Source organism: Syzygium oleosum, unplaced genomic scaffold, assembly GCF_021117445.2.
Source record: "Syzygium oleosum isolate NSW1041296 unplaced genomic scaffold, Sole_v2.1 Sole_v2.10, whole genome shotgun sequence".
In the NCBI taxonomy this organism is placed as follows: Eukaryota; Viridiplantae; Streptophyta; class Magnoliopsida; order Myrtales; family Myrtaceae; genus Syzygium; species Syzygium oleosum.
This window is the reverse complement of record NW_026607494.1, coordinates 10,294,022-10,307,125: the sequence shown is the minus strand read 5'-3', so window position 1 is coordinate 10,307,125 and position 13,104 is coordinate 10,294,022. Positions and strand designations below refer to the sequence as shown.

The following is a 13,104-nucleotide window of genomic DNA, read 5'->3' as shown; positions in this document are numbered from 1 at the left end:
TTAAAAATGAATAAATGGACGGTTGCAAATTTTTTCCATAAAGAAGGGAAAATTCGTAACACAAAATCTGACAAATCCCCGGACTGCAGGTGCCGATAGGGTCACAGCCAGATAGTAGAAGACCACAATGCGCATAGCAGACTTGGAGGATGGGAATATCAAGGCCGCTAAAACCCCGATGACCATCGCGAGGTAAAGGACTCCGACCGACAGAACAAGGCTTCCGAGGCAAGTAAGTTTGCTCACTGCTACAGTTATGGCCGCGAAGAACGCCACTGACATGCCGGTGAGAGGCATTAGCAGTAATGGCCCTGCTGAGTGGTAAGCTAGCTCTGCAACATAGAAGTCTCTACTGAGACCCCAGAGGAGGACTACGACCGCAAGGATGGAGCAATACATGGCTAACGTGTTCTCGAAAGTCGAGAAGCTGCTGCCTTCGCAAGCGATGTGAATCAGGTAGGAGCCGTTCTTGTCCGTTTGAAGGGCGAGATAAGGGCATTTCCTCAGCAGGACCTCCGCTTGCCGAAAATACCCAACCGATGCTGCTGCGTGCAGTGGTGTCCCCCCCCCCCCGTCTTCACCGCGCACGTGAAGTAACTTCGGCAGCCGGTCTATAAATATTCTCAATAAACCTGATATTATAGGTCATACTCGTTTAAATAACTGTTGCTGTTAGTTCCTGCAGTGTTATTTGCTATTTTGACCAAAAGCTATTATCAAGCTTCCTCTCTAGATTGGACGAATATGAATTTTGAAAAAGAGCAAAAAAAATCAGTGCAAGTCACTAACATCTATCCATTCATGGACTAGAACGACGCATAAAAAGTATCTATTACCTAATGTCACATCAAATGTAGCCAAAACTGGTGACATGCCCTCTATCTTTACTGCGTAAGCTTCATCTCGAGCAAATTCTCGCACGAGAAGCTCAGGAATCTTCCAGCCCACCCCCTCGGGATTTGAATCACAAATCTTGCAAATTTCGACTGCCAGATACAACGGAGATTTACGATCCTTGTTTTTCCAGTATTTGATTTCCGAGTTTGTTCCCCGGCGAATCAGCATTTCTGTCGCCTTTAAGCTTCCATTTCGAACGGCAACATGGAGTGTAGTGTCCTCTGAGAAGTTTTTCCGGGTCACGAGGTAAGGGAAATGATCGAGAATGAGCTCAATGAGATCATCTTTCCCTGAGCTTGCCGCAACATGAAGCAATGAATTTCCGGAGGAGGCGACTTGGTCGAAGATTAGCGACAAAGCTAGCTTCCTTGACTTAGACACATTTTCTAATGCACCGATGAATTCCTCGACGTTCCCTTCTTTCGTGGCTTCATATAGGTAACGATCCATAATTTTGTTCAAATCATCATCTCCGAGCTGTTGTTGGTTTTCTGGAGTCGGGACATATCTTGCCTTTAAAGCTTCAAGCCTTTCGTTTCGGGTTGCCCATATTTCACTTCGGTGATCCATTTCGGACTGCAGGAGCTTTTTTTTTGGGGGGGATCTCTTCCCCCCTTATGTTGTAAGAATGCAAAAAGGAAGAGAGCACTCGCCCTTATAAAGGTCAAGTTTTCACATGAACCCAGCACCCGATGAGACTCACCTCGGTCAATGTCATTGACTTTCGACCCAACAGTCAATTAGTGATCACCCCAAGAAGTTGTGAAGTCTTTGTCCAACAAACCATGTCTTCACCCTATCCAAAAACAGTGAGACTTTTTTTTTATCGAAAGAAAATTATATTCATTACTCAAAATGATACATAAGAAGCACATAAACTTTCATGGCAAATCAAATCAATAAAACAAATTTGTTAAAGAAGAACGCAAGTTTCAATATAATTTCTAATTTTCTACGCAATGATTAATTCTGTCCTTTCCATCGTTAATAAAACAAATCTATCATGTACTCTTTTGATCAATTCAGGGAATATCATTGATTCACTTTGAATAATGTTGGCCCCATCACAAAAAGGAGCTTCACTAATTGATGAAAATCAATCCACTAAACAAAAGAATTGGGAATAATAATAAAACACCATCATAAATGAATCACAGGAGAGTTGCTTTAATGAAAGTGAGTTTTGCCACGTTTTTAGATTGAAAATATGCCAAAGCCCATTATATTGGCCGACAAAAAAAATCTTGGTTGCTTTAGTATAAATATGACAGTGATTTTGCCATTCAAAAAGAGATTCTTGTCATGATAAATATCGTGTTTTTCTAAAAAGTATAAAAAAAAGGATATGAGAGCGGGGTCATCGAAAGTTAATTTATTTGTGATAATGATTTGATTTTTGTTTCTTTCTTAATGAAGTAAAAAGTAGGGATGAGCAACACGTACTACCCGAACCAACCGGTTCTGGGTGGTTACTGAGGGCGCCTGTCGGGTTCCCGATTCTATAAAATTGGAACTGATGATTTTCGGTCCGGTTCTCGGGAATCAGACCAACCGCACCGATGGGTGAATTGACCTCAAAAGTAGTTCTAATGAGTTGCCTTTCTAGTGTTTCTAAACTATAAAATCATATGCTTTATAAGCTGCGAGTTTCCCTGTAGTTGTATAGTTTGAGACAATATGTTGGAGGAACTTGGCCTCTCATGGAGGACACTTGGGTTTTTGCAAGTCTTAAGTGGAATGTGCTGGGTAATATTAGTTGGTATGTAGAAAGTGTTCTTGTTTGAGTCGTGCGTGGAAGAAGCTTGAGGAATGAAAGATCCCTAACATCTGGCTGCAGGACAGCATTCTCGTGCTGTTTTTTTCATTGGATACAAAAGGGACAGTGCGCTCAACATGTAACGGACTGTTTGTTTGGTGCCACTTGTAGAAGAAAAGTGATCATGACGTCTTTAGACTTTCTGGACTGAATAAGCTTTTTTGTATTTTTATCAGCATTTTAGTCTAAGTTATGTCTGAGTTCTTCCTCTTTTTGCTCAAAACGAAAACGGGCGTCTCCTCTTGAAGTGTCATGGACACATATCGGATTTAACTTCTTTGTGATATCCACCATGTGTTTCGCTAAAAATGTAGCTACTTAATCCACAGGTTCCATTGGACTGCCCAGGAATCGGATCGAACCGGTCAGTCCAGATAGGAAGCTGATAGGTGAGACCCACAATAGATAAAATTATCACAAAATTTTTGTTGGAGAGTGTTTTAGACAAAGTAGGAGTGGAACAAGCGTGGACATTTGTGGTCACCTTTTGGAAAAAAGCAAAAGTAAAAACAAAAGGAAAAGGAAAAAAGATGGAAAATTGGGGCTTTATATTACACTTTTCTAGTCATATTGTGGGGTTTGGTGCAAATGCAATTTGATCTTTTGTGATTTTTTTTTTCAAGTTAGTGGTTTTTCTTTTTAACTTTGAACAGTTGCTTCTTGTTCCTCGTGATTAGTGTGTCTTGATGGTGGTATTGGAGAAAACATTGGATCTTTCACACGTAATATTAATTGATTGTTTGAGATCAATAACATCTATCAATCACACGTCAAGAAGGTAGCTGGAATCACATAAAGTATGAGAATAATGATTATATGAAAATAAAATTTTCTTGTATATCCGTTTTGCTTATTTTTGCCCTCTCTCATGTATTATCACATGGACCGTTCACCTCTACGAAATTATAAGGGTGGGTCTATAATCTTTCCCAGGCACAATCTCTCTATAGACCTTCACTATTGGATCAAAGAATAGAGAATCACATCCTTCCATATAGATTTGGGGAAAGATATAAATCTGTTACATTTTAATCCAACAATACCTAGTGGGAACTATGGCCTGAACCTACTAATGACCATAACAATAAGAGTATAGTGCAAAAGGTTGGCCATTGGATGCTTCAAGAATGAGATAGCTTCTTAGCTTGCCGGTGGCTTGGACACAATCATACATTTTAGCTACATTGTCCATGATGTGTCAAAGACCTTTCCTATCAATAGACGTTATTGACATGCGATTCGCAATATTCTAATTGCTTCTTGGATAGTAACTGGATTTATTTGATATGTAAGTATTGATTTCCATTTGTGCCACTTTAGCAGTTACACTTCATAACAAATAACGAAGGATTTGGTTTTTCTGTCACTCTGAATTTTTTTTGTGGATGTTTAATTTCATTGCTTTTATTCTTTGAAAGCATTATCTAATTTTTCTGCTTAGAGATTGCGCTGTATTCCTCTGTGACGACAGTTGCATTACCAGAAATTCAACCTTGTGCACCTGAAATTCCACCAAAATTATTCACGTCCCATCACAATTTCAAGAATCTAATAAAACTCCTTGCAAAGTCGACAACTGTCGCATCCCACTCTTCTTCGGCATCCAACAGAAAAGAAATTCATAAGAAACAAAACAAACCAACATCAGTAGAGAATGCGGTAAAAAAAGAACAAAGAACATTTTGAGCTTACCACCACCAGAGGAGCTTTTCAAATGGCGGGATCGAAACAAGAATATGAGTTGGTTTCTTTTGGACAATGCGAGAGCACTCGATGGGCTCAACTAATCGTCTCAATGGGCAGAGGATACCTGAGCACGGGCATTGCGACCGACGGTGGTAGAGAATGTGTGAAACTTTTTCCTTGATTATTACGGTTGACACTTGAATTCTTGCCAATAAGTTAAATATACATTTTTGTAATAAAAAAATAATTAAAAATTAAAAAAATGAAAAGGCTTCAGCCCATTGGACCAAAAGGGGAGCCCACTAAAATCGGGTCAGGCCCACTACTCCGGTTCAGTTTAATCCAATTCGCAAGCAATCACCTCAGCCCATGAAAAATGAAACTAGGCCCATATTGAATAACAAGATGGTGGAGCGAGTGACCATGAGCTCTCAGGATTGAAGCTGGAAGAACAGACCAAGAAATTGCGGGGCCTCAAGAACTCATCAATGGCGGTCAGGAACAGCAACAAACGGATTGATGATTATTGGAATCCATCAACCAAGAACCACACCTACATGGTCGTTTCGTATTGGATTAAATCTAAATATGACTTCGATTCCTTCCTAATTTGCCTTTTTATCTCTTTTCGTTTTGATTTCTTCCGTTCTGTCGCCGTCTTCCAAATTCCATTGCCATTGGCTGCGCTGCGGAGGGGGATCAAGTTTGCAAGGAAGGTTTTTGATGGCATGACGAAGCTGAACTCTGTTTCGAGGAGTCCCTGTTCAAGCTGGAGATAATCTGCGACTCCGCGGTGGTGACGACAAGCTTTGGACCAGTGACTGAGCAAGAGCGAGTCTCTCCAGAATGGAAGCTCTCAGAGAAGTTTGGTGACTGTGTTGCTCTTCATGCTGATGATATGCAAACTCATTCAACATGTTAAGAACTACTCGTTGTCCTCTGTCCTCGTCGATGGTCACTGAATCTCGCTAGCGGCTGCCTCCAGTACCACGCTACAGCACCACCGGTCACGCTTCTGCCTTGTGTGTGCTATCATATTTTTATTCGTATTTTCACCTTTCTAGCTTTATATATCTTACGGGTCATATTCCACTCCATACAGGCTGTTGAGGGAGTTAAATGGTTTGCAATCAAAACTAAGTGTGCAAAGTTAGCTGGGTATGAAAAGAATTTACTTTTGGACACCATCTTCTTATTCTATCTTTTGCTGATTCAAACATCCATTAGCTTTTGTTACTCTCAAGGAGAAATTTAGGAATAGGCTTGGACAACATGTGCAGGGAGATTCTCGTTTGGAATACTTTGTTCTTCTCTCGGTTACATGGTGTCTCATCTTTAGAACGTTATGCTGCTGCTCGCTGCTTGCATGTTGTTAAGTTGGTTGTGGGGATAAATAGTCTAATCATGAACTTCTCCCCTTATTTCCATTTGCAGCTGTACAGGGTCTCGTAGATTGATCTTTCATAAGCGATTTTCTTAGGCTTTTTTGGTGCTGAACTTTTTTGTTTTTTTGGTTTCATACAGGTCTTAATGTTATCTTGTTGCATAGTACAATTTGCACAACTGTGCTGTGGTGTCCCTCTCCAATTTTTTGTACACATTGCTAACATGTGGGTTCGTCATTATCTTGAAGACATAGACGTCATAATATCAACTTGAAGAAGGACATTGGATCGAGCAGCTTCTTTCCTCAAAGTATGCCTTTTTCTTTTATTAAAAAAGAAGTGTTCTGCAAATCAAGGTTTTGATTCGTGTTAAATGGCTAGCTACTTGCATTCGTTCTCTTCTGGACTGCTGGTACTTATGTCCTCAATTTGGCAATTACTGTCCCCAATATGAAGTTGTGGAAGGATATGGAGATTTGAGAAACTCTTGGTTAAAGGCATCATCACGTAATAAATAAATAAGAACGATAAAATGAAAAGACAAAAAAATAGATATTCCATAAGATTTGTAATCTTAGGAATGTAAAATTTAGTGAATGTTAAGGATGCATTCAGTGATTAGGCAATAGAATAGTGAACAAATCGGGTCACATTGTGATAGTGATTAAACATGATAGTGAATTGGACAAGTGCAATGCTTAGATAGAGATACCTGCATGATTGGATTGCGACTTAGCTCAAAGTGTTCTGTCCCAAGACTTAATAACGAGGCCATGTATATTCTTTCCCGACTTGTATCAACTTTACTTTTTGTCTTTTATTACCTTTTCAATGTGTTGTGTTGATCTTTTTATATTGCTTTCATGTTTTGTCTATTCGTTGAGTATATACTCTAAGATCAAAATTAATAAAAACCTTGCATGGACATTTAGTGGAAAAAAAACTTTAGGACTCATAATTTGACAAAAGACCCAATGTGAGACTTAGTTGATAATAAATTAAGTTATGATATTGAAATGGCACTAATTAGATAAACTAGTGTAACCAAATCCCCATATTAAGATCTTTAGTTGCGTAGGAAGTGAGACATGAGAGGATATCTCACTTAACTCCTAGTCGAGCTAAGTAGGCTAGTGATGACTCCATATTAAAATAGAATTTTCATAGATAGATCAATCAAATGAACTCCTAACGTCACTTGAGATAAGGGTTTGGGAAAACTTGCGTCGAATGAGGACCGTTGATCCCCGCTCAACATTACTAGAGAACCCCGCTCCCTAACAAGCCTAAGGACCGCTTGAGAAGGTCGCGACATTTACTTGTTAAATAGAAAGAGATTCTAGCAATGCATTTAATTGAGGTAAAGAGCAAGAATATAGTAGTGTGATTAAGTAGTGTTTGCATGTCAACATCGATGGTACACTTAGGAATGTGCTAATCACTATTAAAGACACTAAGGACAGACAAGAAAGTAAAAGCAAAGGATCAGATGGATTTTCTATTAAGTTCTTGGGTTAATACGATTAAAAATTTCAAACTAGTATCCATGATACATTTATCTAAGCTAATTTTTGTTTTACTAGAATTCCTGAATCGGTACCACTAATTCAAATTTATTCTCCGTTAACATTCCATCACTATATCCTATTAAATGCATACGTGTTAATAACACGTGGATTTTCTATGTTGAATCTATTATTTTCCATTTCAAATTTGTCTTGCAATCGTTTACCACGTGTGTTGACACTGTATTTTGACAAATTATTGGATAGAATGCTAATGGAGAGTATACTTGAGTCAAGGGTACCATTTTAAAGTTTTTTGTGCGACGAAAATTAGGCTCATTTTGTTTCATGGAAATAAATGATTTGAAAAATATTTTCCTAAAAATGATCACTTCTATCACTTATAAAAATGAATAAATCAAAAATATTTTCATTGTTCACGAATATACTTAGACACAAATTATTGTTAATGATGAAAATATTTTCTATTCCTCTAATTTCCTAAAAGGACAGAGATTTACTAATTATTTAAATGATACATGCGATCATAAGAAAATATTTTTCAAATCATTCATTTTTCGCGAAATAAATGGAGTTTTTGTTTTGGATAAATATGTCATGAAGTACCAAAATCGGATTTTTAATGATATTCTCCTAAGTTCTTTAACTTGACCGTTGACATGTGATGCCCTTGGGGAGTAAGTTTAACCCACCAATTAAAACTTTTCACATCAAATTGAAATAGCCAAGCAGGAAATAGAATATATTTAATGCTATCTTCAAAATCGAATAAAAATGAACTACAAGTTTAGTGTATAATCAACTTATACATTCACCATCTAAAGAGAATAATTAATTTTGACAGATATTATGGCTAAGATAATTTTCATTTCATATACTATGAAAATTTGTTGACTATTGATGCTGGATTTTACAGTTTGCTGACTGTATCATCGTGTTAGGATAGCATTGTTGTACGCATCCAATTTGATATTAAGAAAAATATCGATTCCAGTGGGTGCAAAGTAACAGTCGAAAATTTGAATTGGCCATTCATATACTGTGAGGAATTCAATTCATAAAGTTGTAATTTAAATTTCATTAAATACAACTTTGGGGAGAATTATCCTAACGATGAAAAAGACCGATAACTATGAAATTTGTAAAATGGAATATATAGCAATTCTTACAATTCGAAGAAATTAAACAATAATTACCGCTTTGAAGTTTGAAAAGATCAGTGTAATGCTTGAACTCGAAATCTGAATTCGATCCTTTTATTCAATCACTAATTATCCCAAATAGCAATAAAAAGTTAATGCAAGGCCCTTAATTCCTCAAATTGAAAAGATTATTCCTATTCAACAAGCCCAAAACCTAAATCCATAAAATTATACATTGCAAAATTACATACACCAAAATTAAGAAAAATCGTTAACGTCATAAATAAAAGCAAAAGGAAAAAGAATATAAACTAATAATTGGTACATTAATAGACTGGCACGAAAATAAAATAAAAATTAAATGTGCACTTATCTGCTTAAAAAACTAAGTTGAAAATAAAAATTTGTCTTTTATCTAGATTTAAAAATAATAAAATAAATAGGATAAAAAAGGAAAAACTAACCTACGTAAAATCTTATGTTTGTTTGAGAAATGAAAGGGGAGAACACTATAAAAAAAATGAAAAACAAATAAATGGAGGCACGAGAGTTGACTGCTCGATTGACACGTGGCGTTCTCCGGTGGACACTAATGGGTTTCTCTCTTGGTATTCCGCATTAATGTATTAAGAGATATATAGATAGGAAATGGAAAAAAAAAAAAAGAACAAAAGAAAACAAGTGGGAACTCTCTTTTTTATCAAAAGGAGTCGATAGAAGGTTGTGAAGAGTGTCTATTGAAAAGAATTAATCGGACACAATAGAAGATCCGCAGTAATATGATGATGAATATAGAGTCCTATGAAGTTTTGAGAAGGACTGTCATAATCGAAATATACGACGGAGCAGAATAATGTCCCATATGCATCGAATGGCAAGATGGATTTGCAGTAAAAAAGAAAGTCGCAAGTACTAGTCCACTAGAGCAAAGATTGATCAAGTGGTCAATAATCATTCCCACACCCTCGTTATTATGCACTTAAACGGTTGTAATTGATGCTAAAATATTCGAAAGAAAAAATCACTCTGAAACACTTGCTTGTTGACACAAGTATCTGTTTTTTGGTCAGATGTTGACACAAGTATGGCAAGAAAAAACGCCCTGACCAGCAAGTGCTGGATACTTTTCAACTGAAAACAGCCACGTTTTTTTTGCCCACTCCCACAAAATTAAGATGGACCTGATGCAATTTATGCAGGTGAATCAACTGAAATTGTCTTGACCTCCGCCCTCCGCAAGTATAGGATCTACAAATAGATAAACGGACATTGATATCGGCAATGGCTTTTGGACTTCTTCATTGCGGGTAGTTCCTAGCTATGCTTCTTCTTTGGCCCCTATCTAGGATGCCTCGACTAGGATTCGGACTTGTTAGTGAGAGAATTCGTAGTTAACTTGTATTACCCACTGTACACTGCAAAAGTATATACAAGGTATTGCTCAACAGAAAAGAAAAAGAAAAAAATCCAATAATTATCCGTAATTTAAATTATGAGATACATCCAAGCCGCCCGCTTCTTGTATCTTAAACGCCGTACCACATATCCCGGTATGGCTACAAGCATATAGTAAAGGGACACAACATGCATAGCAGTCTTGGAGAATGGGAATATCAAGGCTGTTAAAACCATTATGAGCATCACGAGGAAAAAGACTGCGGTGGACAGAACAAGGAAAGCGAGCCAAGCAAGTTTGCTCACTGCTACAATTACGCCTGCCAAAAATGCCACTGACATGCCGGTGAGAGACATCAACAATAATGGCCCTGCTGTGAGGTAAGCTTGTTCTGCTATGTAGAAATCACTGATATGACCCCAGAGGAGGACTACGACCGCAAGAATGGAGCTGTACATGGCTAACATGTTGGAAATTACGAAAACCTGAAACACTCTGTTGTGCAGCATGGTCGCCGTTCCTGGGCGGGGATCACTAGATTGATTATATCCACCGGGCAAGGTGAAGCCGGCGGCGAATGTGACGGTGGCCACAAGGGTGGCCACTAGCAATCGAGTGTGGACCTGGTCCTTCATCCATTGGGCCTGTTCTCCTGATGACCGAACATCTCGGCCTTTGCTTTGCGGTACACCCGCGGTAATCAAAATTGCACGCCCTAGTAACTGCAAATGTCAAATCGGAGAATTAGTCATCAATCATGAGCACACTAGATTCAGTTAACAGTAAGCTAAACCTGCAATCAAAATTACACTACCGCTGAATATTTCGTCGACAAGCTTCCAGATTGCATGGCCGCATCCAGTGCGGTCAACTTGTCGTTGTTCAGAAGCCTCAAGTCAGTTCTTTCATCCCTCGTCAAATAGAGCATAATTGGGCAATGGTTGTGCATCGATGCCAAATGGAGGGGCGTGTTTCCATCGACATCTTTCGAATTCGCCAGCTTCTTGATGACGGCCTCCTTGCAATGGTCGCTTATGTCGAAGACCGCGCCGGTGTTCCCGGCCTTGGCTGCAACGTGAAGAATATTCTGACCCTTATTGTTTTTTATCTCTACCAGGTCGGGCCACGTGCAATCTAGTAACTTGTCGACAATGAAGAAGCTGTGTTCGCAAGCGATGTGAATCGGGTAGGAGCCGTTTTTATCCGTTTGAAGGGCGAGATTAGGGCATTTCTCCAGCAGGAGGTCCACTGCCACAAAATCTCCAAACGATGCTGCAGAGTGCAGCGGTGTCCCCCCGTTTTCATCGCGCATGTGAAGTAACTTCGGAAGCCGATCAACAATTTCTCTCAATATATCATCTGATATTATAGGCCATAGCACTTTTTAGGTTGGGGTGCAATTAACTCGTTAGATAATTGTTGCTGTTAGCTCCTGCAGAGTTATTTGCCTTTTGACCGAAAGCTATTAATCAAGCTTTTCTCCAATTTGGATGATTATGAATTTTTTTAAAAAGAGCAAAAAGCAGTGCAATTTACTTACATCTATGCATTCATGGACTAGAACTGCACATACAAATATCCGTTACCTGAAAACCAGTCCTCGAGTGTGGCCAAAATTGGGGACATGCCCTGTATCTTGACTGCGTAATCTTCATCTCGGGCAGATTCTTTCAAGAGAAGCTGAAGAATCTCCCAGCGCGCCCCCCTGCGATCTTTCGCATCCGACGACTTGCAGTTTTCGACTGCCAGATACAACGGAGATTTACTATCCTTGTTCTTCCAGTATTTAATGTCGAGTCTCTTCTCCGGCTAATCAGCTTTGTTGTCGCGTTGAGCCTTTCATCTTGAACGGCGACATGGAGCGGAGTATCATCCGAGGAGTTTTTCCGGGTCACGAGGTAAGGAAAATGAGTGAGAATGAGCTCCACGACATCATCGTTCCCAGAGCTCGCTGCTACATGAAGCAATGAATTCCCGGAGGGGGTGACTTGATCAAAGATTAGCGACAAAGCTAGTTTCATCGACTCAGAAACAGCTTCTAATGCACCGATGAATTTGTCGGCATCCCCATCTGTCGTGGCTTTATAAAGGGCATGATCCATAATTTTGTTCAGATCATCATCGACGACCTGTTGTTGGTTTCCTGGAGTCGAGACATATCTCGCCTTCAAAGCTTCAAGCCTTTCGTTTGGCGTCCCGCTCGTTTCACTATCATTGATGCTTATAGCGTGAGCCATTTCGGACAGCGGGAGTCTTTCTTTCTTGGATCTCTTCCCCTCTGATGGAGTAAGAATGCAAAAGGAGAGAGACCGCTCACGCTTATAAAGGTCGAGTTTCCAACCCTCCACCAGATGCGACTCACCTCAGACAATGTCATTGATTTTGGACCCAACGGTCAATTGGGGATCAGCCCAAGAAGTTGTTGTGTAGACATATTGTAATAATTAATAAACCATGTCAATCACGTGTCCAAAAATAATGAGACCCATACTATATAAAGAACATAAATTTCAATAAAAATTTGAACTATGATTAATTCTGTTCATTCCATCGTTGATAAAATGATTCTATTTTATAGTCTTTTCATATCAATTCAGGGAATGTCATCGACTCATCTTGAATGATGTCGACCCAATCATAAAAAGTAAATTTCACCCTAAGCTAGTGATCAACGAATTGAGAAAATTTAATCCACTAAGCAAAAGAACTAGAAATAATAATAAAAGGCGGAAACTACATTATTTACATTTTTTAAATCGATACTCATTGTCCTCAATAACGAAATTTACAGATTTCCAATATCTTTTAGACGTAACGAAATTCACGTGAACCACTCTGGACAAATTCATTGGTTAGTCTCAACTCTCAACTAACTTAATTTTGTCTCCTCTTTTTAAAGTATTGTTTTTCTTCCGACCGTTGGTAGGAGGTAGAGCATCGCATTTGTCCATCTACTAGTCGACCGACTTTAAATTAACTATTATATGCTTTATGAATATACATGACAGCGCTTATTTTGAAGCAATGTTCTTGATAAAATTCAATTCGGGAAAAATTCGAATAAAAATAATCTTGATAAGCACATGTAGATCATAAACGATACACGCACGAAATGGAAAAGAGGCAATAAAGAAATGTTTAAGCTTGTAAATGTCACACGGTTTTAAATGAGTCAACTCCTTTAAATATTTTACAACAAGAGGATAAGCCCGTGCTACGCACCTCGCACGGGTATAAGTTAAAACTGCCATGCATA

General features: G+C 38.6%; 2 protein-coding genes across 2 annotated transcripts; both read right to left on the bottom strand.

Moving 5' to 3' along the window:
* Positions 1-12,362, bottom strand: LOC115679919 (uncharacterized). Its single transcript, XM_056315614.1, has 3 exons — positions 11,978-12,362; positions 837-1,374; positions 1-632 (listed from the first exon to the last, which is right to left on the bottom strand). The coding sequence occupies exons 1-3, from the start codon at positions 12,083-12,085 to the stop codon at positions 1-3; spliced, it is 1,278 nt and encodes a 425-aa protein (XP_056171589.1). The 5' UTR covers positions 12,086-12,362.
* Positions 9,526-11,979, bottom strand: LOC115679921 (protein ACCELERATED CELL DEATH 6-like). Its single transcript, XM_056315445.1, has 3 exons — positions 11,435-11,979; positions 10,663-11,207; positions 9,526-10,570 (listed from the first exon to the last, which is right to left on the bottom strand). The coding sequence occupies exons 1-3, from the start codon at positions 11,472-11,474 to the stop codon at positions 9,938-9,940; spliced, it is 1,218 nt and encodes a 405-aa protein (XP_056171420.1). The 5' UTR covers positions 11,475-11,979; the 3' UTR covers positions 9,526-9,937.
* Positions 12,363-13,104: the final 742 nt, after the last annotated feature.